The sequence below is a fragment of the Cinclus cinclus genome, chromosome 30 (assembly GCF_963662255.1).
Source record: "Cinclus cinclus chromosome 30, bCinCin1.1, whole genome shotgun sequence".
NCBI lineage: Eukaryota > Metazoa > Chordata > Aves > Passeriformes > Cinclidae > Cinclus > Cinclus cinclus.
Genome location: NC_085075.1, coordinates 2,855,959 through 2,881,686, shown reverse-complemented (window position 1 = coordinate 2,881,686; position 25,728 = coordinate 2,855,959). Strand labels below are relative to the sequence as shown.

Sequence of the window (25,728 nt, the reverse complement as noted above, 5' to 3'; positions counted from 1 at the left end):
GAGCACCTGGAGGCCGAGGATGCTTTTCCAGGAATTCCTGGAGGCTCTGGGATCACAAAAACCTCCCCTGTTCTGGATCCCACTCCCAGGGAGCTGCCCCGTGACCCCAGAGCTTTTTTCAGACCCCTGGAGTTTTTTCCAGCCAGGATTCCCTGGGCCGGGCCCCGGGATCCTCCCGGCCGGGCTCAGACACGTCCCCCCCATGCAAATGAGAGCTAATTAGGAGAAGGAGGAAGAGGCCTGAGGAAGGCAGCAGCTCCTGGAGCTCTCCAACAGCCCCACCCCGGCAGCTGGAGGAGAGACAGAGAGATACCTGCCCCGGACTCCCAGGATTGCCCCAAAACCCCCAGGACTGCCCAAAACCCCCCAGAACTGTCCTGAACCCCCCAGGATTGCCCCAAACCCCCCAGAACTGTCCTGAACTCCCCAGGATTGCCCCAAACCCCCCAGAACTGTCCCGAACTCCCCAGGATTACCCCCAACCCCCCAGAACTGTCCTGAACCCCCCAGGATTGCCCCAAACCCCCCAGAACTGTCCTGAACTCCCCAGGATTGCCCCAAACCCCCCAGAACTGTCCTGAACCCCCCAAGATTGCCCCAAACCCCCCAGAACTGCCCCAGGCCCCCCAGTACTGGGGGTAGTTCCTCTTTTGGCTGAGGCTTCCACCACTCCACTCCATCCCCATCCCATCCCATCCCATCCCCATCCCATCCCATCCCATCCCATCCCATCCCATCCCATCCCATCCCATCCCATCCCATCCCATCCCATCCCATCCCATCCCATCCCATCCCATCCCATCCCATCCCATCCCATCCCTGGCTGTGGGATCCCCCTCCATCCCTCCCAGTGCCTGTGTCCATCCCAGTGTCCCGGCGTTACTGGACCAGTGAGGGGGTTCCAGGCAGTGCTGGTGTCCCTGAGCCCGGGGACATCCCTGGACCCCCATTCCATCCCTGGGTGTGGGGTCCCCCTCCATCCCTCCCAGTTCCCCCAGCACTTCTGGCCCCTCCCAGCCTGGGGAACTCTTGGGAATCGTGGCCGTGTCCCAGCCGGGTGTGGGGTCACCGATCCCGGCCCCTTCCAGCGGCTGCTCCGGCTCTGGATCGCTCAGAGCAGCAGCTCCAGCTCTGCCTTATCAAACTCTTATCGCTCCTTTCACTCCGAGCTCCAGCAATCATTAATCCCGCAGAGCTCCGGGTGAGTTGTGACCTCACCGACATCCCCCAGCGGGAATCTCTTCCCAATATCCCAAATCCTAAATTAGATCCCGGACCCACAAACTCTGTTTCCCCCCCCCCCCCCCCCAGTCCCTCACCCCACAAAGGCAGAAGTTGGAGTTAAATCCCAATATTTCTGTTCCATCCTCTGTTTTGGCTCCGTTTCCTGGAAATGAGTGGCTGGGTTTTGTCCCCCTGTCATGGCAGAAAATTCCAGGAGAAAACCTGGGAACTCTCGGTGTCCCCCAGGAGGGTTTGGCTGGCAGGTGGGGGTGGAGGAAATATTCCATATTTATCATCTCCCCGGTTCGCCAGGACACGGCCACAAATCAGCGCCGAAAATCCAATCCTGGGGAAAATGGTTGGGAATTTACTGCGCTCCCAACACCACGGGTTTATCCTTTAATGCTGCTGCTTTATGTATTTCTCTCCCTCCAAGCCTATTTATTTCCTGTTTATTGGCCCAGCATCCCCTAATTTATGTTTTCATTACTTTGATTAACACTCCCTCTCCCCTGACATCGTTATTCCGGCGCAGTTTCCCAAACGTCTTCCTGAAACCCTCGATGTTAAATAATCCTCAGATTTAACCGGGATGATTTGTAATTTAATAAGCGGCACCACTGCTGTGTTTTATCTCCTAATTGGGTCGGAATTAGCAGCAATTCCGGAATTAACACAAATTATGTGATGCCCCTTGTTATTACACGGGGTTTTATTGGGTTGAAACAACAGCTTTAGGAATTATCTGAGCCAGATTCCCCAATTCTGGGGGTGATTCATTTCTGGATCATCCACGGGTGATAGCTCAGGCAGGAATTGCTGCCGTGGAGGGGATGCTGCTCTTGGGGAAGGAAGGAAGGAGGGTTTTGGTCTCTCAGGCGATTTAATTTAATTTAATTCCCTCATTATCATTTGGGGAACGTGATGTGTCTTGTTCTCCCGGTCTTTCCGTGCCCGCTTGGATTCTTCCTGAAACAATTCCCAGGTTTGAGTCTCTGAGGAGCTGTAAACACGCAGCAAGAGCTGAGCATCCAGAAAATCACCAAAAAAAAAAAAAAAAAGGAATTGTTCAGGTTGGAAAAACCCAAAAAAAGTCTTTTTGCCAGCCCGAAAAGGTCAGCATATCCCACCAGTAACCTGGAGAGAGGAGAAAGAAAATCAATGTTTTTCCCAAAAGTGGGATTTGTAACCATTCCTCAGGGCTGGGACCTCCCCATTTCCACAATTTTTCCTTTTTCCTTTCACTCTCTGACATTTCTGGGGTCTCAATCCCTGTTATTCCCGTGGGTGAAATATTCCTTTAAAAGGGGAGTGGTGGAAAACAAAAAGGCCTCAAGGACAAACTCTCAGGATAAAATTCCAGGCTGTTCCCAACTCTCGGGAAAACAAACAGGGCCGTCCCCATCCCGGATGATTTTCCTCCTTTTGTTCCCTGATCCAACCCTCAGGAGGGAGGAGGAGGAGGAGGGAGGAGGAGGAAGGATCCTTCATCCGGTAAATCCGGCTGTTTCCCAGCTGTTCCCGAGGCTCTCCAGGCAGGAGCAATAACCGGGAAAACCACTCAGCTCTGGGCAACCTGGCCACCAGGTGCTGGGGAACAGGGCCAAGGTCCACAGCCCTGGAAAAATCCAGGTGTTCCCTGCCTGAGGGGTTGGGAAAACAGTTTTGGGTTAAAAGCTGAAAAATCCTCAGAGTTTTCTGATCGATTGGAGTTTTAGGGATGTCACCGGGTTTTAGGGATCTCGGTGGGGTTTTAGGGATATATTTGGGGTTTTAGGGATGTCATCGGGTTTTTGGGATCTCGCTGGGGTTTTAGCGATGTCATCGGGTTTTTGGGATGTCTCTGTGGTTTTAGGGATGTCACCGAAGCTTTGGGGACTGGGATGAACTCCGGAACGAATCACTCTGCAATTCAACATCGCTGACCCCAAAGGAACCACAAGATGGAAGGTCAGGAGCAGAACAGCTCCCGGGAATTTTTGAGGTCTCCAGCCAGGAAAATTTCCAGCCAAAAAAATCCCAAGGAGGGATGGATGGAGAGGGGGGAAAGGAGATGGAAGAAGAGGAGGAGGTGGATGAAGAGCGGGGGATGCGGCTCGGGAAAGGGAAGGAGGCTGCTGCCATCTAGAGCGGGTGAGCCTGGAAAGATCCTCTGGGAAGATACTGAACCCAGGGAATTCAGGAAAAGCCATTGTAGGCTGGGAAAGAGCAGGGAGAGAATTCTGGGGGTGCCTCTGTCCCCGTGTCACTCGCAGGAAGATTAATTAATGATGGAAAATAAGTAGGGAAATCCCTTTCTCACCCCAGTCCTCACTGGAAATTTCTTGTTTTCACGGATGAAGCAGAGCCGGACCCAGCCGAGGGCTCAGAAAGGGGAAAAGTGTTTAAAAAAAAAAAAAAAAAGGGGAAGGGAGAAAAGGGAACGGAAAAGCCCCAAAATGTCTTTGTGGATTGTGATGAGGTGCCCCCAGACCGCAATCCCACAGGATGGGCCGGGGAGAAGGAAAACTCCCCCCGGGAGGAAGCGAAAGCCACTCGGGAGATGTCCCCAAGGCCACACGCACGCTTCCCATCCCCTGGTGTCACCCGTGTCCCCCACCTGAGCCCTGCGTCCCGCGGGATCGCGGTGTCCCCAAGGTCCCCGTGCTCTCCGTGTCCCTCCCGTGTCCCCCCCCGTGTCCCCCCGTGCTCTCCGTGTCCTTCCCGTGTCCCCCCCGTGCTCTCCGTGTCCCTCCCGTGTCCCCCCCCGTGCTCTCCGTGTCCCTCCCGTGTCCCCCCCGTGTCCCCCCCGTGTTCTCCGTGTCCTTCCCGTGTCCCCCCCGTGTCCCCCCTGTGTCCCCCCCGTGTCCCCCCCGTGTTCTCCGTGTCCTTCCCGTGTCCCCCCCGTGTCCCCCCCGTGTTCTCCGTGTCCCCCCCGTGTCCCCCCGTGTTCTCCGTGTCCTTCCCGTGTCCCCCCCGTGTCCCCCCCGTGTTCTCCGTGTCCTTCCCGTGTCCCCCCCGTGCTCTCCGTGTCCTTCCCGTGTCCCCCCCGTGTCCCCCCCGTGTTCTCCGTGTCCTTCCCGTGTCCCCCCCGTGTCTCCCCCGTGTCCCCATCCCGCTGTGTCCCTTCCTCGGTCCTCCCGCCCGCCAGGGGGAGCGCTGGGGCAGGGCGGGGCCGGGGCTGGGGCGTGTCCCTGTGTTTATGGGCGTGTCCCGCTTCGTGTCCCGCTTCCGGTGGGCGTGTCCGGGGGCGTGTCCCGTTCCCGTATCCCTGTCCCGGGGCGTGTCCCGGTGCCCGTTCCCGAGGCGTGTCCCGGTGCCACGTCCCTTTCTCGTGTCCCGTTCCCGTGTCCCGGGGAGTGTCCCGGTGCCATGTCCCTTTCTCGTGTCCCGTTCCCGTATCCCTGTCCCGAGGCGTGTCCCGTTCCCGGGGCGTGTCCCGGTGCCATGTCCCTTTCTCGTGTCCCGTGTCCCGGGGAGTGTCCCTGTCCCGAGGCGTGTCCCGTTCCCGTTCCCGGGGCGTGTCCCGGTGCCGTGGGCGGGCCGTACCGAGGCCGCCATGGCGCTGAGCGGGGGTCTGGCTCTCCCTGTCGCTTACGCCTCCTTCGGTGCCCTGAGCGGCCTCTCGGCCTTCTGCGCCTGGAGCATCGTGCCCGCGCTGCGCCAGCCCGGCACGGCTGCGGCCGGGGGGCTCTCGGGTACCGGGGGACGGGGGGCACCGGGCCGGGGGTGTGAGGGCTGAGGGGGCTCGCGATGAGGGGAAGGGGATCGGTGAGAGGACCGGGACTGAGGGAGCGGCTCAGGGCAGCGATGGGGCCGAGGAGCCGCTTGGTCAGGCCTGAGGGGGCTGTGAGGGGCATGAAGAGCCCATTCCTCAGCCCTGAGGGGTGTGAGGGGAATAAGGAACCCCTTCCTCAGCCCTGAGGGGTGCGAGGGGAATAAGGAACCCCTTCCTCAGCCCTGAGGGGAGTGAGGGGAATAAGGAACCCCTTCCTCATCCCTGAGGGGTGTGAGGGGAATAAGGAACCCCTTCCTCAGCCCTGAGGGGTGTGAGGGGAATAAGGAACCCCTTCCTCAGCCCTGAGGGATGTGAGGGGAATAAGGAACCCCTTCCTCAGCCCTGAGGGGTGTGAGGGGAATAAAGAACCCCTTCCTCAGCCCTGAGGGATGTGAGGGGAATAAGGAACCCATTCCTCAGCCCTGAGGGGTGCCAGGGGAGTGAGGAGCTTGAGGAGGAGTGAGGAGCCCCTTCCCCATGGCTGAGGGGAGTGAGGAGCCCCTTCCTCATCTCTGAGGGCTATGAAGGGTCTGAGGAGCCCCTTCCTGATCCTTGAGGGAGCTGTGAGGGGCATGAGGAGCCCCTTCCCCATGGCTGAGGGGGCTCTGAGGGGTGTGAGGAGCCCCTTCCTCATCTCTGAGGGCTATGAAGTGTCTGAGGAGCCCCTTCCTCACCCCTGAGGGGACTGAGGAGCCCCTTCCTCAGCCCTGAGGGAGCTGTGAGGGGCATGAGGAGCCCCTTCCCCATGGCTGAGGGGAGTGAGGAGCCCCTTCCCCATGGCTGAGAGGAAGCTTGAAGAGGGATCTCAGGGCTGAGGGGGTATTTGCGGGGGGTGTCAGGGCAGTAATTTGGGGTGTCAGGGCTTTGAGGGCTTCCAGAACAGCAGTGGGATCGAGGAGCCCCTTCCCTGGCACTGAGGTTTTCAGGAAAGCAAAGAAATCCTCCCAGTTTCCCCAAGTGCTGCAAGCAGCTGTGCCAGTGCCTCTGGAAGAGGAGTTTGGGCTACAAGGGTAAAACTGCACCAAATGTACCCAAAAATCTTGAATTTTGGGGATTTTGTGGCTCTGAGTTAATGATTAGGTTGGAGCTGGACAGAGTCCTGCAGCTCCAGGGCTTGCCTGGCTGAATTCCTGGAGGAAAAGTAGAAAGTGAAAATTTAAAAAGGATCCAGGGTGAGCTTGTCTCTGCTTCCTCTTCCTCGGAAAAAAAAAAAAAAGGAAAAAGAAAAAAAAATAAAAGGAGCTTTTAATTTTGGGATTTTAAAACTGGGATTCAGCAGAGAATTTGCTCTGCTGGGTGGCACAAAGCTGGGGGTGGGGGGTGGATCTTGAACCAGAAATGCAGGAGAAAGAGCAAATGAAGGGATTTTCTGCTGAGTTTGTGTTCAGGGAGGAACTTTGACAGTGGAATTTTGACAGCAGAATTTGGAGATCGTCATTAAAGTGCCCTGATTAAGCCAAGCTCTGCCTGTTGGTCCATGGTTATCTCATTTTTAATGCCTCTGCTGTGCCTTTGCATCTGTGCTTGAGGATGTTTATCCACACATTTCCTGGCTGGAAGAATTCCTCCTGATCCCAAGGAATCTCCAGCTTTGTCTTTGCAATCAGTTTGTTGATATTTCCCTTATCTCCCAGAGAGCCTTTCCTACTTGGGAATAAACCCTAAATTTCATTAATTCCCTGTTATTTTTTATATATTTACAGTCAAAACTTCATTATTTGATCCAGGTTCCACGGAGGGAAGACGAGGCTGGGACTGGATCCCTCATTTCCCTGTAATTATGGAATTCCAGGTGCTGAGCAGTCCTTCCAGTTGGATTTGGGGGTGAGAAACCCCCAAACTTCTGCTTGGAAAAAGCAGCTCCCCAATCCCCAGCATTTCCAGGATGCAGATTTGGGATTTTTGGGATTTTTTGGGGACTTGTTGGAGGCAGAAACTCCTGGTGGGTGCTGCAGCTCCACCCCAAAAAAATCCTTCCCCAACTGTCCCAGGGGTTTAATTCCATTTCCACCAAGTCACAGGGAGACTCCTGGAATTTTAGAAACATCTGAAAAATGGAAAAGAGTGGGATCTGAACACAGGATCTGGTACAACACCAGAACATTCCAAAAGCTCCTCTCCTTCCAGAGCTGTTCTCCTAAAATATCTCAGATCCCCAATTTTGGCAGGAAAATCTCCCCATTTTTCACCTATTCCAGACCCAGCTGTGGCTCCCAGGATCTCCCAGCTGAGGCAAAATTTGGCAAACACAGAAATGGCAAAATTTCTCTTGGCAAAGCTCCGGCTCCTGTTGGAATTGGGGATTTCAGCTCCTTCCAGCTGTTGCTGCAGCTGGATAAAAGGAGATTTTTTTATTATTCTGTGTTTACAAAGCCTTTTGCAGATAAACAATCTCTGAATTTGGTCACCATTTTCTAGGACTTTGCAGGGAGTTTTTAACGTTGCTTCTCATTTTTACTCTCATTTTTTGCCCCATGTTTGGAGCTGGAGTTGGGAATAATGCTGGAGTCAGGGGACTCCTTATGGAAAATATAAATAAATCTGCAGTTTTGCTGTTGGTTTGGGAATTTATTTTTTTTTTTTGGCTTCTGCTGCAGATTTGTTGTTTTTCCACCGTGAGCACATTCCCCCCCCAAAAAAAACCTCCTTTCCCTGGGATTGAAGGATCCCTCCAGGATGAGCAAGAGGCTGACAAAATTTGTGTTTGTCCCAGTTTTTGTTTGGATGTTTGCAGAGAAGGAAAATTCATTTCCCGTGAGCTTGAACAACCCAAATATTATCCAAATATTTGGATAATACGGGGAGCGAGTAATATGTGACTAATATGAGATAGTGAATAATAATAAGAAAAAATAATAATAGATATGGCAGTGAATAATATAATATATAATAATATAACATGAGATAATATGGGGAGTGAATCCTTCCATGGGTTCCAGCCCTATTTGAATTTCTGGCAATTATTTCAGCTCCTTCCAAGGGTGCTGGGAGGTTTTTGTTTTTTACCCAGGAATTGATTTTCTCCTGATCCCTGCGAGCTCCTCTCTCCTTTTCCTGGGGCTTTGTGTCCCTGGGATAATTTGGGTTGGGTTCCCTGTGGGAAATCCTTGGATTGTGTCTGATGGAGCAGCTCCTGCTCCAGGGCTCGAGTGTGGAGTAAATCCACAAGGATTTGTGTTTTTGTGGAGGGCTTTGGGTGTTGTTTGAACCTGCTGCTGCTCCAGGGTTTTGTCCCCTGGCTCAAGTTTTAGGGACAGAGTGTTTTAGGGAATTTGGGGGAATCCCTGAGGTGAAAACCTGCAGTTCAATCACCCCAAGCTTTCAATAAGTCACAGCTTTGATTTCATTTCCCAGTAAAAATGCTTTCAAACGCTGAGTTTTTTGGGTGATGTTTTGGCTCGGAGATGCCTCTGGAGAGCTGGGCTGGAGCTTGGATCAGGGCTTAGATTGGCTTTGGATCAGGTTTGGGTCAGGGTCTGGATCAGGATAAAGGATCAAGTTTAGATCAGGGTTTGGATCAGGTCTGAGTCAGGTCTGGGTCAGGATTTGGATCAGGTTTGGATCAGGTCTGGGTCAGGATTTGGATCAGGTCTGGATCAGGATTTGGATCAGGTTTAGATCAGGGCTTGGATCAGGTCTGGGTCAGGATTTGGATCAGGATTTGGATCAGGTTTAGATCAGGGCTTGGATCAGGTCTGGGTCAGGTTTGGATCAGGTCTGGATCAGGATTTGGATCAGGTCTGGATCAGGATTTAGATCAGGTCTGGATCAGGTTTAAACCAGGTTTGGATCAGGTCTGGGTCAGGTTTGGATCAGGTCTGGATCAGGATTTGGATCAGGTCTGGATCAGGATTTAGATCAGGTCTGGATCAGGTTTAAACCAGGTTTGGATCAGGTCTGGGTCAGGTTTGGATCAGGATAAAGGATCAGGTTTAGATCAGGGCTTGGATCAGGTCTGGATCAGGATTTGGATCAGGTCTGGATCAGGGTTTAGATCAGGATTTAGATCAGGATTTGGATCAGGTTTAAACCAGGTCTGGATCAGGTTTGGGTCAGGTCTGGGTCAGGATTTGGATCAGGTGTGGATCAGGATTTGGGTCAGGTCTGGATCAGGGTTTAGATCAGGATTTAGATCAGGTCTGGATCAGGTTTAAACCAGGTTTGGATCAGGTCTGGATCAGGGTTTTGGTCAGGTTTAGATAAGGTTTAGACCAGGTTTGGATCAGGTTTAGATCAGGTCTGGATCAGGGTCAGGGGAACTCGAGGCCCTCAGCATTTCGGGATGGGAACACCAAGCCCTGACTCAGCATTCAGTGCACTTGTGCTGAGTCATCCCTGCAGGCTCAGCTCGGAGCAGCTTTTTGCTGACTCCAAACCCCAAATTCCCCGTTTCTGTGGGAAAATGTGGGGCTGGAAAGAGCAGAACCCGGGCCAGCAGGAAGTGGGGGAGGTGAACTTTGGGGAAGTTCAGGGCTCAGCTCTGTCACCAGACCCTGGCCCAGCTTTTGGGCTACCATGACTCTGCACTTGTGGCCACGGGATCTGCCCCTGGACAGATGTTCCCAGCTGTTCTGGGATGGATTGTTCTGTATTTTACCTGTCCCTGGGTGCCGTTCTGACGTCCCTGCTGTCACCTGGACAGGTGTGCTGTTGTTCCCAGCTGTTCTGATGGATCAGGGATGTATTAATCTGTATTTTACCTGTCCCTGGGTGCTGTTCTGACGTCCCTGCTGTCACCTGGACAGGTGTGCTGTTGTTCCCAGCTGTTCTGATGGATCAGGGATGTGTTAATCTGTATTTTACCTGTCCCTGGGTGCCGTTCTGACGTCCCTGCTGTCACCTGGACAGGTGTGCTGTTGTTCCCAGCTGTTCTGATGGATCAGGGATGTATTAATCTGTATTTTACCTGTCCCTGGCTGCCGTTCTGACGTCCCTGCTGTCACCTGGACAGGTGTGCTGTTGTTCCCAGCTGTTCTGATGGACCAGGGATGTATTAATCTGTATTTTACCTGTCCCTGGGTGCCGTTCTGACGTCCCTGCTGTCACCTGGACAGGTGTGCTGTTGTTCCCAGCTGTTCTGATGGATCAGGGATGTATTAATCTGTATTTTACCTGTCCCTGGGTGCCGTTCTGACGTCCCTGCTGTCACCTGGACAGGTGTGCTGTTGTTCCCAGCTGTTCTGATGGACCAGGGATGTATTAATCTGTGTTTTACCTGTCCCTGGGTGCTGTTCTGACGTCCCTGCTGTCACCTGGACAGGTGTGCTGTTGTTCCCAGCTGTTCTGATGGATCAGGGATGTATTAATCTGTATTTTACCTGTCCCTGGGTGCCGTTCTGACGTCCCTGCTGTCACCTGGACAGGTGTGCTGTTGTTCCCAGCTGTTCTGATGGATCAGGGATGTATTAATCTGTATTTTACCTGTCCCTGGGTGCCGTTCTGACGTCCCTGCTGTCACCTGGACAGGTGTGCTGTTGTTCCCAGCTGTTCTGATGGATCAGGGATGTATTAATCTGTATTTTACCTGTCCCTGGGTGCCGTTCTGACGTCCCTGCTGTCACCTGGACAGGTGTGCTGTTGTTCCCAGCTGTTCTGATGGATCAGGGATGTATTAATCTGTATTTTACCTGTCCCTGGGTGCCGTTCTGACGTCCCTGCTGTCACCTGGACAGGTGTGCTGTTGTTCCCAGCTGTTCTGATGGACCAGGGATGTATTAATCTGTATTTTACCTGTCCCTGGGTGCCGTTCTGACGTCCCTGCTGTCACCTGGACAGGTGTGCTGTTGTTCCCAGCTGTTCTGATGGACCAGGGATGTATTAATCTGTATTTTACCTGTCCCTGGGTGCCGTTCTGACGTCCCTGCTGTCACCTGGACAGGTGTGCTGTTGTTCCCAGCTGTTCTGATGGATCAGGGATGTATTAATCTGTATTTTACCTGTCCCTGGGTGCCGTTCTGACGTCCCTGCTGTCACCTGGACAGGTGTGCTGTTGTTCCCAGCTGTTCTGATGGATCAGGGATGTATTAATCTGTATTTTACCTGTCCCTGGGTGCCGTTCTGACGTCCCTGCTGTCACCTGGACAGGTGTGCTGTTGTTCCCAGCTGTTCTGATGGATCAGGGATGTATTAATCTGTATTTTACCTGTCCCTGGGTGCCGTTCTGACGTCCCTGCTGTCACCTGGACAGGTGTGCTGTTGTTCCCAGCTGTTCTGATGGATCAGGGATGTATTAATCTGTATTTTACCTGTCCCTGGGTGCCGTTCTGACGTCCCTGCTGTCACCTGGACAGGTGTGCTGTTGTTCCCAGCTGTTCTGATGGATCAGGGATGTATTAATCTGTATTTTACCTGTCCCTGGGTGCCGTTCTGACGTCTCTGCTGTCACCTGGACAGGTGTGCTGTTGTTCCCAGCTGTTCTGATGGATCAGGGATGTATTAATCTGTATTTTACCTGTCCCTGGGTGCCGTTCTGACGTCCCTGCTGTCACCTGGACAGGTGTGCTGTTGTTCCCAGCTGTTCTGATGGATCAGGGATGTATTAATCTGTATTTTACCTGTCCCTGGGTGCCGTTCTGACGTCCCTGCTGTCACCTGGACAGGTGTGCTGTTGTTCCCAGCTGTTCTGATGGACCAGGGATGTATTAATCTGTGTTTTACCTGTCCCTGGGTGCCGTTCTGACGTCCCTGCTGTCACCTGGACAGGTGTGCTGTTGTTCCCAGCTGTTCTGATGGATCAGGGATGTATTAATCTGTATTTTACCTGTCCCTGGGTGCCGTTCTGACGTCCCTGCTGTCACCTGGACAGGTGTGCTGTTGTTCCCAGCTGTTCTGATGGACCAGGGATGTATTAATCTGTGTTTTACCTGTCCCTGGGTGCCGTTCTGACGTCCCTGCTGTCACCTGGACAGGTGTGCTGTTGTTCCCAGCTGTTCTGATGGATCAGGGATGTATTAATCTGTATTTTACCTGTCCCTGGGTGCCGTTCTGACGTCCCTGCTGTCACCTGGACAGGTGTGCTGTTGTTCCCAGCTGTTCTGATGGACCAGGGATGTATTAATCTGTATTTTACCTGTCCCTGGGTGCCGTTCTGACGTCCCTGCTGTCACCTGGACAGGTGTGCTGTTGTTCCCAGCTGTTCTGATGGACCAGGGATGTATTAATCTGTATTTTACCTGTCCCTGGGTGCCGTTCTGACGTCCCTGCTGTCACCTGGACAGGTGTGCTGTTGTTCCCAGCTGTTCTGATGGATCAGGGATGTATTAATCTGTATTTTACCTGTCCCTGGGTGCCGTTCTGACGTCCCTGCTGTCACCTGGACAGGTGTGCTGTTGTTCCCAGCTGTTCTGATGGATCAGGGATGTATTAATCTGTATTTTACCTGTCCCTGGGTGCCGTTCTGACGTCCCTGCTGTCACCTGGACAGGTGTGCTGTTGTTCCCAGCTGTTCTGATGGATCAGGGATGTATTAATCTGTATTTTACCTGTCCCTGGGTGCCGTTCTGACGTCCCTGCTGTCACCTGGACAGGTGTGCTGTTGTTCCCAGCTGTTCTGATGGATCAGGGATGTATTAATCTGTATTTTACCTGTCCCTGGGTGCCGTTCTGACGTCCCTGCTGTCACCTGGACAGGTGTGCTGTTGTTCCCAGCTGTTCTGATGGATCAGGGATGTATTAATCTGTATTTTACCTGTCCCTGGGTGCCGTTCTGACGTCTCTGCTGTCACCTGGACAGGTGTGCTGTTGTTCCCAGCTGTTCTGATGGATCAGGGATGTATTAATCTGTATTTTACCTGTCCCTGGGTGCCGTTCTGACGTCCCTGCTGTCACCTGGACAGGTGTGCTGTTGTTCCCAGCTGTTCTGATGGATCAGGGATGTATTAATCTGTATTTTACCTGTCCCTGGGTGCCGTTCTGACGTCCCTGCTGTCACCTGGACAGGTGTGCTGTTGTTCCCAGCTGTTCTGATGGACCAGGGATGTATTAATCTGTGTTTTACCTGTCCCTGGGTGCCGTTCTGACGTCCCTGCTGTCACCTGGACAGGTGTGCTGTTGTTCCCAGCTGTTCTGATGGATCAGGGATGTATTAATCTGTATTTTACCTGTCCCTGGGTGCCGTTCTGACGTCCCTGCTGTCACCTGGACAGGTGTGCTGTTGTTCCCAGCTGTTCTGATGGATCAGGGATGTATTAATCTGTATTTTACCTGTCCCTGGGTGCCGTTCTGACGTCCCTGCTGTCACCTGGACAGGTGTGCTGTTGTTCCCAGCTGTTCTGATGGATCAGGGATGTATTAATCTGTATTTTACCTGTCCCTGGGTGCTGTTCTGACGTCCCTGCTGTCACCTGGACAGGTGTGCTGTTGTTCCCAGCTGTTCTGATGGATCAGGGATGTATTAATCTGTATTTTACCTGTCCCTGGCTGCCGTTCTGACGTCCCTGCTGTCACCTGGACAGGTGTGCTGTTGTTCCCAGCTGTTCTGATGGATCAGGGATGTATTAATCTGTATTTTACCTGTCCCTGGGTGCCGTTCTGACGTCCCTGCTGTCACCTGGACAGGTGTGCTGGCGCTCTGGGCCCTAATCACGCATGTGATGTACCTGCAGGATTACTGGAGGACCTGGTTAAAAGGCCTGAGGTTCTTCCTGGCCGTGGGAATTCTCTTCTCTGCCCTCTCCGGGCTGGGATTCTGCGCCTTCCTGGCCCTGGCCATTACCCAGCACCAGTGTGAGTACTGGGAGGCACTGGGAATACTGGGAAGGGGGTTGGGGTTGCTCCTGTCGCCTCGTTTTTTGGGGACACCTGCAGGGGTGTCACCACATTGCTCTGCTGTGGCATTGAGGTCACCTACTCCATCTGAAAAAATTGGGGTAGCCTCGTTTTCATTCTAAAAAAAACCCTGGAATTTCCTTGTTTCCATTCCGAAAAAAACCCTGAAATTGCCTCATTTCTATTAAAAAAAAAAGGGAATTTCCTCATTTCCATTCCCAAAATTTTCCTCATTTCCATGACAAAGACCCTCCCCCCCCCCCCCCCTCCAATGAACCAGGAATTCCCAAAAATCTGATTCCCTGAACCAGGAATTCCCACAAATCCCATCCCTGAATTCCCACAAACCAAATTCCCTGAACCAGCAATTCCCACAAATCCCATCCCTGAATTCCCACAAATCCCATCCCTGAATTCCCACAAATCCAATTCCCTGAATTCCCCCAAACCCCATTCCCTGAATTTCCCCAAACCCCATCCCTGAATTCCCACAAATCCCATCCCTGAATTCCTACAAATCCCATCCCTAAACCACCAATTCCCACAAACCCCAATTCCCTGAACCAGCACTTCCCTCAAACCCCACTTCCCTGAATTCCCACAAACCCAATTCCCTGAATTCCCCCAAACCCCAATCCCTGAATTCCCCCAAACCCCAATCCCTGAATTCCCCCAAACCCCAATCCCTGAATTCCCCCAAACCCCAATTCCCTGAATTCCCCCAAACCCCAATCCCTGAATTCCCCCAAACCCCAATTCCCTGAATTCCCCCAAACCCCAATCCCTGAATTCCCCCAAACCCCAATTCCCTGAATTCCCCCAAACCCCATTCCCTGAATTCCCCCAAACCCCAATCCCTGAATTCCCCCAAACCCCAATCCCTGAATTCCCCCAAACCCCAATTCCCTGAATTCCCACAAACCCCAATCCCTGAATTCCCCCAAACCCCAATTCCCTGAATTCCCACAAACCCCAATCCCTGAATTCCCCCAAACCCCAATTCCCTGAATTCCCCCAAACCCCATTCCCTGAATTCCCCCAAACCCCAATCCCTGAATTCCCCCAAACCCCAATCCCTGAATTCCCCCAAACCCCAATTCCCTGAATTCCCACAAACCCCAATCCCTGAATTCCCCCAAACCCCAATTCCCTGAATTCCCCAAACCCCAATTCCTGAATTCCCCCAAACCCCAATTCCCTGAATTCCCCCAAACCCCAATCCCTGAATTCCCCCAAACCCCAATTCCCTGAACCAGGCAAATCCAGGGGCGTGGCAGAACCGCAGAAAATCCTCCCAATTCCAACGGAATTCAGGGAACGCAGCGGGGCTTGTCCAGCCCTCCCAGGCTCTGGAATTCCCACTAAATCCCGTTTTTTTTTTCCCCCCTGGCAGCCCTGACTGATCCCAAGAGTTACTACCTGTCGTGCGTGTGGAGTTTCATGGCTCTCAAGTGGGCGCTGCTGCTCAGCCTTTACTCACACCGGTACCGGGCCGAGTTCGCCGACATCAGCATCCTCAGCGACTTCTGAGCCTCTCCCGGGACAGGAATTCCCAAAATTCCCGCGGGAAAGAGGGGAGAGGAGAGGCGTGGACGCACGGAGCAGGGACAGACACGGGGGTGTTTGGCTGGCTGGCTGTGTCTGTCTGTGTGTCTGTGTGTCTGTCTGTGTGTCTGTCTGTGTCTGTCTGTGTGTCTGTCTGTCTGTCTCTCTGTCTGTCTGTCTGTGTCTGTCTGTGTCTGTGTCTGTCTGTCTCTCTGTCTGTCTGTCTCTCTGTCTGTGTGTCTGTGTGTCTGTCTGTCTGTCTGTCTGTCTCTCTGTCTGTCTGTCTGTGTCTGTCTGTCTCTCTGTCTGTCTGTCTGTCTCTCTGTCTGTCTGTCTGTCTGTCTCTCTGTCTGTCTGTCTCTCTGTCTGTCTGTCTGTCTGTCTCTCTGTCTGTCTGTCTGTCCGTGTGTCGGGTTTACTCGCTCATCGCTGCTCTGCTGGGAGGGAAGGACTCGGTGCTGCCGCTGTTTTGTCACTGCCCTGCTCCTGTGTCACCTCTCCCTGTTCCTGTGTCACCTCCCTGCTCCTGTGTCACCTCTCCCTGTTCCTCTGTCACCTCCCTGCTCCTGTGTCACCTCTCCCTGTTCCTGTGTCACCTTCTGCTCCTGTGTCACCTTCTGCTCCTGTGTCACCTCCCTGCTCCTGTGTCACCTCTGCTCTTTTGTCACCTCTGCTCCTTTGTCACCTTTGCTCCTGTGTCCCCTCTGTGCTCCTGTGTCCCCTCCCTGCTCTTTTGTCACCTCTCTGCCCCTTTGTCCCCTCCTGTGTCCTCTCTGTGTCCTGTGTGCTCAGCAGGAAGGCCCCAGCTGATCCCCTCAGGTGCTCCCAGCCAGGTCCTGCCTCTCCAAGATTTTGGGGTCCCTGGCAGCAGAGGGGGGCCCAGCTCATCCCAAAGCTCCCAGGATTGGGAACGCTGCTCCTGGCTGCTCCCTGGGCTGGTTTAACAAGGAATGGGATCCTGTGGTTAACCATAAATTCTGTGACACCTGGAGATGCAGCAGCAGCTGTTTGGGGGAAAAAGGTGTTTGGGGGGAAAAAGGTGTTTGGGACATAAAGGTGTTTGGGGGCAAAAGGTGTTGGGGAAAAAGATTGCAGGGCCAAGCCTGACTTGCCTGAACCTCAGGGAGAGGATTGCTGGGGAAAAAATAGGGAAAAAAAAAGCTTTTATGGGAGGAGGAGCAGAGGAGAGGGGACAGCAGCAGCTCAGGTGACCCCATGGACTGAGGAGCACCTTTGGGGTGAGGCTGTGACCTCCTGGGATCCCCAAACCCAACCCTGGGCCATTTCTAGCCCTGAACTTCCCACCCCACATCCCAGCTTTTTAAAGGGTCCTGTGTGTAAATATTCTCTCTATTTTTACATGGATTCCTCGTTGTTTGCACCTTGGGGGTGCCAGGGTCGGTGCCACCTTTGGTGTCACCCTGTGCCACCACAAATACAGCCCTCCCTCCCCAGGCTGGCTGCACTGGAATTCCCTGGGAAGGATGGGTGGGAATGGGGATTTTTGGGGTCATGGGGGGTGTTGAACCCCTCATTTCCCCATCCACAGGGAGCCTGAGGTGCATTTTCCCCCTCACAGATCCCGTTGGCATTCAGGGTTTTCAGCCCAAAGGGATTTTTGGGGAAGTTGTGGTGTTTTCATCTCTTTTCCCTAGAAATGGGCAAGGGGGGATTTAGGGGGGTTTTGGGGTTCAGCCCTGAGCGAGTTCCCATTCCCAGCCCCATCCCAGTCCCATCAGTGATGGGATCCGGGGGTGGGGACACCTTGGGGACACACTGGGGACACTTTGGGGATATCCCGGGGACACTTTGGGGACACACTGGGGACATCCCGGGTGCAGAGCCCGCGGGAGCCGCCAGAGGGCGGCAGTGACACAGCCCGGGCTGGGGTGGGGGACACGAACGAGACCCCAAAAACCACCTGGGACACCCCAAAAACCCACCTGGGACATATCAAAACCACCTGGGACACCCCAAAAACCCACCTGGGACATATCAAAACCACCTGGGACACCCCAAAACCAGGCACATCCCCAAAACAGGCACATCCCTGTCTCCGAGGAGCTCAGAGTGACCCCACAAGGCTCCAGCCCTGGGGTGGGGTCTCACTCCCAGCTGGAATTCCCATCCCCTGGCACTGGCACAGGAGAGGACAGAGCTCCTGGTGGCTCCAAAGACTCCCCAGGAGACTCAAATCCGTCCCCTTGCCTTGACCCCTTCTGTCCCCGCGGCCCCCACAAAGCCTGAGTCCCCCCATCCCAGCCCCATTTTTAATTTTTTTCCCCCCTTTGCAGCATTCCTTATTCCCTGCCTGAGGAATCTTCAGGAGCTGGGAAACCTCTGCTGGATTTTGGGGGGGCTGTTTAAACTTGTGGATGGCTCCAATGTCACCAGCACCTCACTGGTACCCACTGGGGGGGAGGTCTCAGCACTTCCTGAGGGTCTGATCCCACTTTTCCTGCCCTTTTCAAAGGCACCCGAAGGGAAGGCACAGATTTTTTACATTTTCCCAATCTGCTCTCAAGATGTGGCGAGGGCGGAAGCGGCGCCTCAAAGGCTCCGGATGAACCTCGTGGGGCTGGGGACCCTCCAGGTGCCTTTGGGAGACGGGGAGGAGGTGTGGGGACACTGTCCTGGTGTGCAGGGACACAGATCCCAGCTCTTGGGGTGTCCCCAGCCTGGCTCTTGGGGTGTCCCCGAGCTCTTGGGGTGTCCCCGAGCTCTTGGGGTGTCCCCAACCTGGTTCTGGGGGTGTTCCAGAGGGGTCTTGGGGCTTCCAGAGGGTCCCACGGGTGGTGCTGGCCTTGGGGACACACCTGGAGGGACCTGCAGGAGGGTCACAAGTCCCTGTTCCCAGCAGGATTCCCCTGTGCCAATCCCTGGGAATGGGGGCTGGGAAAATGCCACAGGGACAGGGAGCATGTCCCAAAGTTTCCAGGACCTGGGGATGTCACCCAAAGCTTCCAGGACCTGGGGATGTCACCCAAAGCTTCCAGGACCTGGGGATGTGACCACACGTGCTGTCCCTGCTCCCTGGACACGGTGCTGGCTCAGCCTGGATTTGCCCTTTGTTCCCTGGCTGGGAAAAATCTGAAAATCCCCCGAATTCCAACCTCGTCCTGAGGGTCTGGAAGGGAGGAAGAGGAGTGAGGAAGAGTCCCTGAGTGCTGGGGTTTGAGTTTGCCAATTTTCGATTTCCCTGCTGTGAGGAAGGATTAGGAGAAAAGCAAAATGGCCTCAACTTTAAATGGTACAAAGAGGAAAAAAAACCCCACTTTATCACTAAAAACTATTAAAAAAAAAAAAAAGAATAAAACTCAGAATAAAACTTTTCGTTCCCACTGAGGAAGAGCTTGGGGATGGAGCCAGGAATCCCAGAGGAATTTCCTGGCTCTCAGGGGTTGTGTCCAGCTGGGAGGGACACATGGACACGAGGACACACGGACACGAGGGAATCCTTTGGGTGAGATTTGGAATTTTGAATCCTAAAAGGAGCAGTTTTGGTGTCGGGATGAACTCAGCGGATCTGGGACGGAGCCAGGAGCTGTGAGAAGAGGGGGGGGAGAGAACATCACCCACACAACTGGGAATGGTTATTTGATTTTTATTTTTAGGACAATTCTCAAAAAGCTTGGAGAGCAACCAAAGGGAATAAAACGGTTCAATATGGGCACAGTGCTGAGCGAGGAGGCTGAAAATCCCCAGCATGGGATATTTGGGAAGAGTTTTTGGGATTTGTGGAGAACCCAAAGGGGTCTCAGGGGTCATTGGGGGGGGGGGTCCCCAACTCCTTTGGGGGTTCCTCTGCTCCTTCCCAGGCTGGAACCACTTCCCATGGAAGGGTCATTGCTTCCCTTCCTCCTCAGCCAGGAATGGGAGAGAATGGCCTGGAAAACCAGGAATGGGCTGGAAAAACGACCAGGGAAAAGCAGCAGCCCCTCTCCTCCTGCCTGTCCCTTGGGGTGGCTCTGCCTCACTTTTAAGTGGCTTTTACCCCTTTTTTTATGCTTTTTTAAACCCCCTTTTAATGCTTTTTTCCCCCCTTTTTTGTGCCTTTTTTTTACCCATTTTTAATGCTTCTTAAAACCCCTTTTTAATGTTTTTTTAAACTTTTTTGTTTTCTGATAAACCCCGATTAAATCTATCCCTTCCAAGCCTTCAGGAAACCCCAAATTTCACCCAAATTCCGTGGCCCCCTCAGAACCCCCAAACCCTCACAACATTGGGATATTTCTCCATCCTGGGAAAAAAAAAAAAAATCCTTTTATTCCTTTTAATGGAGGAGCTGGAGAATTCCCTGGAACCCTTTGGAAAATTGGGAGAGGGAGAACCCGGGGGGTTCTCATAGCTCCTTCCTCCTCCTCCACCTTTTCACAAACCCCAAAAATTCAATCCCACCTCCCGCAACCCCAAAATCTTGAGATCTTGGAGCCGATTCACGAACCCTATAAAAAAAAACACCCCCCAAAAAAAAAATTTTGGGAGAGAAACCCAACCACACCCCGGCCTCCCCCACCCCCTCCGTGCAGATCAAACACTTTTTAATCGCAATAAGAATTTCCTGGGTTAAAATGAGGAAAATCTGGAGCTCGCATCCGCCCGGCAGCAGCTCCCCCACCCCGGGCTCATCCTAAAGGAACTTTTCCCAGCTCATCCTAAAGGAGTTTTTCCCTCCCCATCCCACTGCCCCAAATCCCCCCCAGCCCACGGAGCATCCCAGGAACCCCTCGGGGAGCCGGGAGCCCCCCAGGATTTTGCTGTGGAGTCTCTCTGGAAAGGTGGAGCAGGAAAAAACCCAAAGCCCTGCGGCCCCAAAGCCCCAAATCCCACAGCCTCAAAGCCCCAAACCCCACAGTCCCAAAGCCCTCGGCCCCGTAATCCCAAAGCCCCAAACCCCACGGCCCCAAAGCCCCAAAACCCGTGGCCCCAAAGCCCTGCAGCTTCAAACCCTGCAACCCCACAACCCCAAACTCTGCAGCCTCAAACCCCACAGTCACACAGCCTCAAACTCTGCAGCCCCAAATCCCCAAACCCCAAAGCCCTGCAGCCCCAGGAACTCATTCCAGCCCCTCTCCCGAGCACCGGGAACTCGTTGCAGCCGCTGAGGGAGAATTTTCCTTTCATCTGCAGCCAGGAGCTGAGCGGGGCCTTTGGTCTCTGCCCAGCCACGGCTTTGAAGGCTCCAGGGGTGTCCCAGATGTGCTGCGGGGCTGGGGTGGGGTGGGAGCGGCTCTGGGGTTGAGAGCAGGGTCCTGCCAGGCACCCCCAGCCTGGAGGGGACAGCCAGGCCTTGGGGACATCCGTGGGGGTGGCTCTGGGTGTGGAGCAGCTCCAGGGGCTTCTCTGAGCCCTTTTGGGCTCCAGTTTGGCCCAGCAGAGAGGAAGGAACCTGAGGGAGCTCCGAGTTGCTCCCAGGAAAATGGCTCAGCATTTGCTGGGATGTGGTTCTGTCCATCCATGGATCCATGGATCCATCTGTCCCTCCATCCATGGATCCATCCATCCATCAATGGATCCATGGATCCATCTGTCCCTCCATCCATGGATCCATCCATGGATCCATCCATCCATCCATCCATCCATCCATCCATCCATCCATCCATGGATCCATCTGTCCATCCATCCATCCATCCATCCATCCATCCATGGATCCATCAATGGATCCATGGATCCATCTGTCCCTCCATCCATGGATCCATCCATCCATCAATAGATCCATGGATCCATCTGTCCCTCCATCCATCCATCCATCCATCCATCCATCCATCCATGGATCCATCTGTCCATCCATCCATCCATCCATCCATGCATCCATCCATCCATGGATCCATCTGTCCGTCCATCCATCCATCCATCCATCCATCCATCCATCCATCCATGGATCCATCTGTCCCTCCATCCATGGATCCATCCATCCATCCATCCATCAATGGATCCATGGATCCATCTGTCCCTCCATCCATGGATCCATCCATCCATCAATAGATCCATGGATCCATCTGTCCCTCCATCCATCCATCCATCCATCCATCCATCCATCCATCCATGGATCCATCTGTCCATCCATCCATCCATCCATCCATCCATCCATCCATCCATGGGTCCATCCATCCCTCCCTCCATCCATGGGTCCATCTCTCTATGTGTCCATCCATCCATCCATCCCCTCCTCTCCTCTCCACCCTCAACCTCTGCTGCACTTGGATCACTTCCTAAAAAAACCTGGGATTTCCTGCTGGTGCCCCAGGGTGTCTCCATCTTCCCCAGCCCCAGTTTCCCCCAGGATAAAAAAAAAACAAAACAAATTTTCTTCCCATTTTTACTCCCTCACAATTCCCAACCCCAAATTCCCGACTGATTCACCGTGAGCACGAGGGATGAGGTCGTGTGGGAGCCTGACCCTGCTCCGTGGGGAAAATTTTCTGGGAAGGGACACAGTTCACCCCTTGCCCTCCCAACATATTCTTTCCCGGATTTTTCCAGAAGTTTTTTCCCTCCTGGCTGAATTAGAACCTCCACAAATGTTTGTCTGGTTGCTAAGGGCACTCCTGGACCCGTCTTTCCCACAAATTCCTGATTCCCACAATTCCTGATTCTGGAGAATCCCGTGGGGCAGGCAGAGGTCAGCATGGATATTTTTTTGGGATCGATTTCGGATGGATTGTTTTGGGATGGATTTTTTTGGGGATGGATTTTTTTTGGGGATGGATTTTTTTGGGGATGGATTTTTTTTGGGATGGATATTTTTTGGGGATGGATTTTTTTTCGGACGGATTTTTTTTGAGACGGATTTTTTTTTTTTTAATGGATTTTTTTTTTGGATCGCATCCATCAGCCGGGGGATCAAAGCTCCCCCCACCCCCCGCGGGTTCCCCTTCCCATCCCGATCTCCCCATGCCCCAAATTCCCCCCGGTTGTCTCAGTAACCACAAATACTTCGAGTTTTTGGCCTCCCTGCAGCTGTTTCCACTCGAGGCCGCTGTAACTGGAAAAACCTGCGGGTCCCAAGGCACTTCCCGGCCTCCAGGGGCAGCGGCTGCTCCCGGCTCCCTTTCATGTTCCCCATTTATCAACGTTATCCTCATTTTGGGGGGTTTCATTTGTTTTTGGTTTTTTTTGTTTGTTTGTTTTGTTTTGTTTTTTTTTTGGGTTTTTTAAAATGTTTTTTGTTGTTGTTAGTTTTTTCCTTTTGGGAATTTTGGGGGTTTTTAATGCTGTTTTTTCCTTTTTTTTTTTTTTTGTCCTCCAGAACAAAGAAAAGGAGGCTGGTAGAAAGAAAGAAAGAAAGAAAGAAAGAAAGAAAGAAAGGAAGAAAGGAAGAAAGAAAGGAAGAAAGAAAGAAAGAAAGGAAGAAAGGAAGAAAGGAAGAAAGGAAGAAAGGAAGAAAGAAAGAAAGAAAAGAAAAGAAAAGAAAAGAAAAGAAAAGAAAAGAAAAGAAAAGAAAAGAAAAGAAAAGAAAATCACAAAGCAAAGTAAAACAAAACCCTCTGAGAGCACCAAAGACTCCCCTGGCCCTGTCCTGACCATGTCCCCAAGTGCCACCTCCACTTTTAAATCCCCCCAGGGATGGGGACTCCACCCCTGCCCTGGCCTTTTCCAAGAGGAATTTTCCCAAAATCCAACCTTAATTTTTGGTGGCACCGCTCGAGGCTGTTTCCTGCTGTCCCCTGGATGGAGATTCCCCCCAAAATCCCCCAAAAATCTTCCTGGGGGGTGATGGAGGTGTGGGATGGGGAGAAACCAAAGGGGCCAGGAATTGGTGGGAATTGGGAATTCAAATCTCTCATCGGTGATTTCTCTCTGAGTTAAATAAGCTGGGCTTGGCTGAGTTGGAGGTTTTTTTATATATATTTTTTTTTTCTTTAAGGCCTGAAATTTTCCCCGATGTGTCAAAAGCAGCACCAGAAAAAAAAAAAAATCCCCAAGCGAGCTGGAGGAGTTACTGAAACCACTTTGGTGCCTCGTGACCTTTCCATGAGAAGTTTGGATCAACATCCTCCCAAAAAAAACCCAAAAAAAACCCCAAAAAAACCCAAAAAATAAAACAATCACTTGCTGAAAGAACAAATTGAAATGTTTGAGGGCAAAGCCACAAAGCCTCCAAATGTGGGGACAAAAACCCCTTGGGGTGTGGGGCTGCTCCTTCCTGCACTTCAAAGCTCATTGTGTTCCTGCCTTTGCTCCGGGATCCCAACCCCGATCCCAAACCTCCCCTACCCCCAGCCAGAACCCTTCTCCTGGCGAAATTCAATTCCATTTTCTCTTTTAAAAGGAAAACAATACAAATTAAAAAAAAAAAAGAAAAAAAAAAAAAAAAAAAGAAAAAGGGAGAATTAATTAAGGAATAAAGGCCAGGCCTCAGCTGGAGCTGGTGGCAGCTCCCCAGCCCTCGGCAGCGCGGCTGGAGCTGAGGGCTCCGGATCCGGCCCCAGTCCCACGCCCTGGGGGTTCTGAGCCCCAGAGAGCAGAGAGGTGCTCCTCTTCCTCTTCCTCTTCCTCTTCCTCTTCCTCTTCCTCTTCCTCTTCCTCTCCCTCTTCCTCTTCCTCTCCCTCTCCCTCTCCCTCTCCCTCTCCCTCTTCTTCTTCCTGGTCCCCTTCTTCAATTTCTTATTCATCTTCCTTTTCCCCTTTCCTTTCTTCTTCTTGTTCCCCTTCCTCTTCCATTTCCTATTCCTCTTCTTCTTTCTCCCCTTCCCCTTCTTCTTCCTGGTCCTCTCCCTCTTCAATTTCTTCTTCCTCCTTTTCCTTTTCCTTTTCCTTTTCCTTTTCCTTTTCCTTTTCCTTTTCCTTTTCCTTTTCCTTTTCCTTTTCCCTTCTTCCTTTTCCCCATCCTCTTCCACCCAGGAGCTGCTGGATTTGCTGGACAGGAATTTGGTGATGGGGTGAGGGCGATGAGGGCGTGGTGGGATGATGGGATGAAGGCAGGGGAGGGGAGGGAGGGACAGACGGACGGACGGATGGATGGATGGACAGACGGACGGACAGATGGATGGATGGACAGACGGACGGACGGACGGATGGATGGATGGAGGGATGGATGGATGGATGGATGGATTAAAGGATGGATTAAAGGATAGACAGAGGTGAGGCTGGATGAAAGGATGGACAGATGGACAAACGGACACAAACTCAAGCCCATCTTGACCGAAGCCTTTCCTCCCTTCTGGTTGCTCCTTAATCTGGATTTTGGGACTCTCTCATTGCAGCCCCTGCAGCTCCACATCCCCACCTGACTCCCTCACAGGTGAAACTCTCCTCCTCCACCCCAAACAAATCTTTGTGGGGTCAACCAGGTCTAAAAATAATTTTTTAAAAAGCCCCAAACCCCCCCGAACTCCTTGACCGAGGCTCCCTTGGCACCGGGAGCGTTCCCCTGACATCCGGGCTGCAGCCGGAGCATCTGTGCCGGAGGGCTCGGGGTGGCGGTGGGGAGGGAGAGAGGAAATCTGGAACCCATAAGCTCCAGAGCCTCCGACGTTCCCCTGCATTGGCCTGAGCCTGGTCCGCCCCCGCTTCGCTCGCCCTATCAGCAGGAGCCGCTCCCGAAGTCATCCCAGCGCCCTCCTCTCTCCTGGCCCAAAGGAGAAGCCAAAGGAGCTCCTTGGAGAGCTCTGAGAAGCTTGGGGCGCTCCTTGGGGAACCCCGAGGGCGAATGCTCCGAGCCGCACCTCGGGAAGCACCACCACCTCCTCCTCCTCCTCATCAACCCGAAGAACCGAGGAGATGAAGGAAGAAAACATTTCCCCGGATTCCCCGGACGGCAGCGCGGCCACCAGCGAAGACGAAGCCGAGCAGTTGCCCAAAAAATCCGGCCGCAAACGAAGCGGGCAAATCCTTGGAGGAGCTTCCTCGCCCCAGGGCAAGCGCAGCCGGAGCTGCCCGGTCCAGCAGCCCCCCGAGGATGCCCACGCCCAGCGGGTCATCGCCAACGTGCGGGAGCGCCAGCGCACCCAGTCCCTCAACGACGCCTTCGCCGAGCTGCGCAAAATCATCCCCACTCTGCCCTCGGATAAACTCAGCAAAATCCAGACTCTCAAATTGGCCGCTCGCTACATCGATTTCCTGTGCCAGGTTCTGCAAAGCGACGAGCTGGACCACAAGGTTGCCACCAGTTGTAATTTCCTAGCCCATGAGAGGCTCAGCTACGCCTTCTCCGTGTGGAGGATGGAGGGCGCCTGGTCCATGTCGGCGTCTCACTGAGCTGGGTACGTGTGGCCGTGTCACCTTCGTGTCCCCGCGGCCGCCGGGTGTGTCCCGGCTCCATGCTGGAGCTCCAGGGGTGAGGGATTTGTCCCACTGGAGCTTGGAGAGGGAGGAGGTGGCGATTCCCAAGTGGAGCTGGAGCGATTGATCCCCAAATGGGAATGGTGTAAAAAGGGGGGGTTTAAAAAATCTGATTTATTCCCCAACCCCTGGAGTGATTCGCAAACCAAATG

At 53.1% G+C, this 25,728-nt stretch overlaps 2 protein-coding genes across 2 annotated transcripts; both read left to right on the top strand.

The window, feature by feature from the left end:
* The first annotated feature begins 4,525 nt into the window (after window positions 1-4,525).
* SLC48A1 (solute carrier family 48 member 1) lies at window positions 4,526-16,747 on the top strand. The gene is made up of 3 exons (XM_062511142.1): window positions 4,526-4,901; window positions 13,538-13,705; window positions 15,141-16,747. Exons 1-3 carry the CDS (start codon window positions 4,763-4,765, stop codon window positions 15,275-15,277), a joined length of 444 nt encoding a protein of 147 aa, XP_062367126.1. The 5' UTR covers window positions 4,526-4,762; the 3' UTR covers window positions 15,278-16,747.
* A 7,514-nt stretch (window positions 16,748-24,261) lies between these two features.
* Window positions 24,262-25,492, top strand: LOC134055009 (twist-related protein 2-like). Its single transcript, XM_062511113.1, has one exon. It carries the CDS (start codon window positions 25,016-25,018, stop codon window positions 25,490-25,492), a length of 477 nt encoding a protein of 158 aa, XP_062367097.1. The 5' UTR covers window positions 24,262-25,015.
* The last annotated feature ends 236 nt before the right edge of the window (window positions 25,493-25,728 follow it).

Coding starts and splice junctions, on each gene's coding strand:
- SLC48A1 (XM_062511142.1), top strand. CDS start 4,763: ATGGCGCTGAGCGGGGGTCTGGCTCTCCCTGTCGCTTACGCCTCCTTC. Junction 4,902..13,537: donor TGCGGCCGGGGGGCTCTCGG/GTACCGGGGGAC, acceptor TCACCTGGACAG/GTGTGCTGGCGCTCTGGGCC. Junction 13,706..15,140: donor GGCCATTACCCAGCACCAGT/GTGAGTACTGGG, acceptor CCCCCCTGGCAG/CCCTGACTGATCCCAAGAGT.
- LOC134055009 (XM_062511113.1), top strand. CDS start 25,016: ATGAAGGAAGAAAACATTTCCCCGGATTCCCCGGACGGCAGCGCGGCC.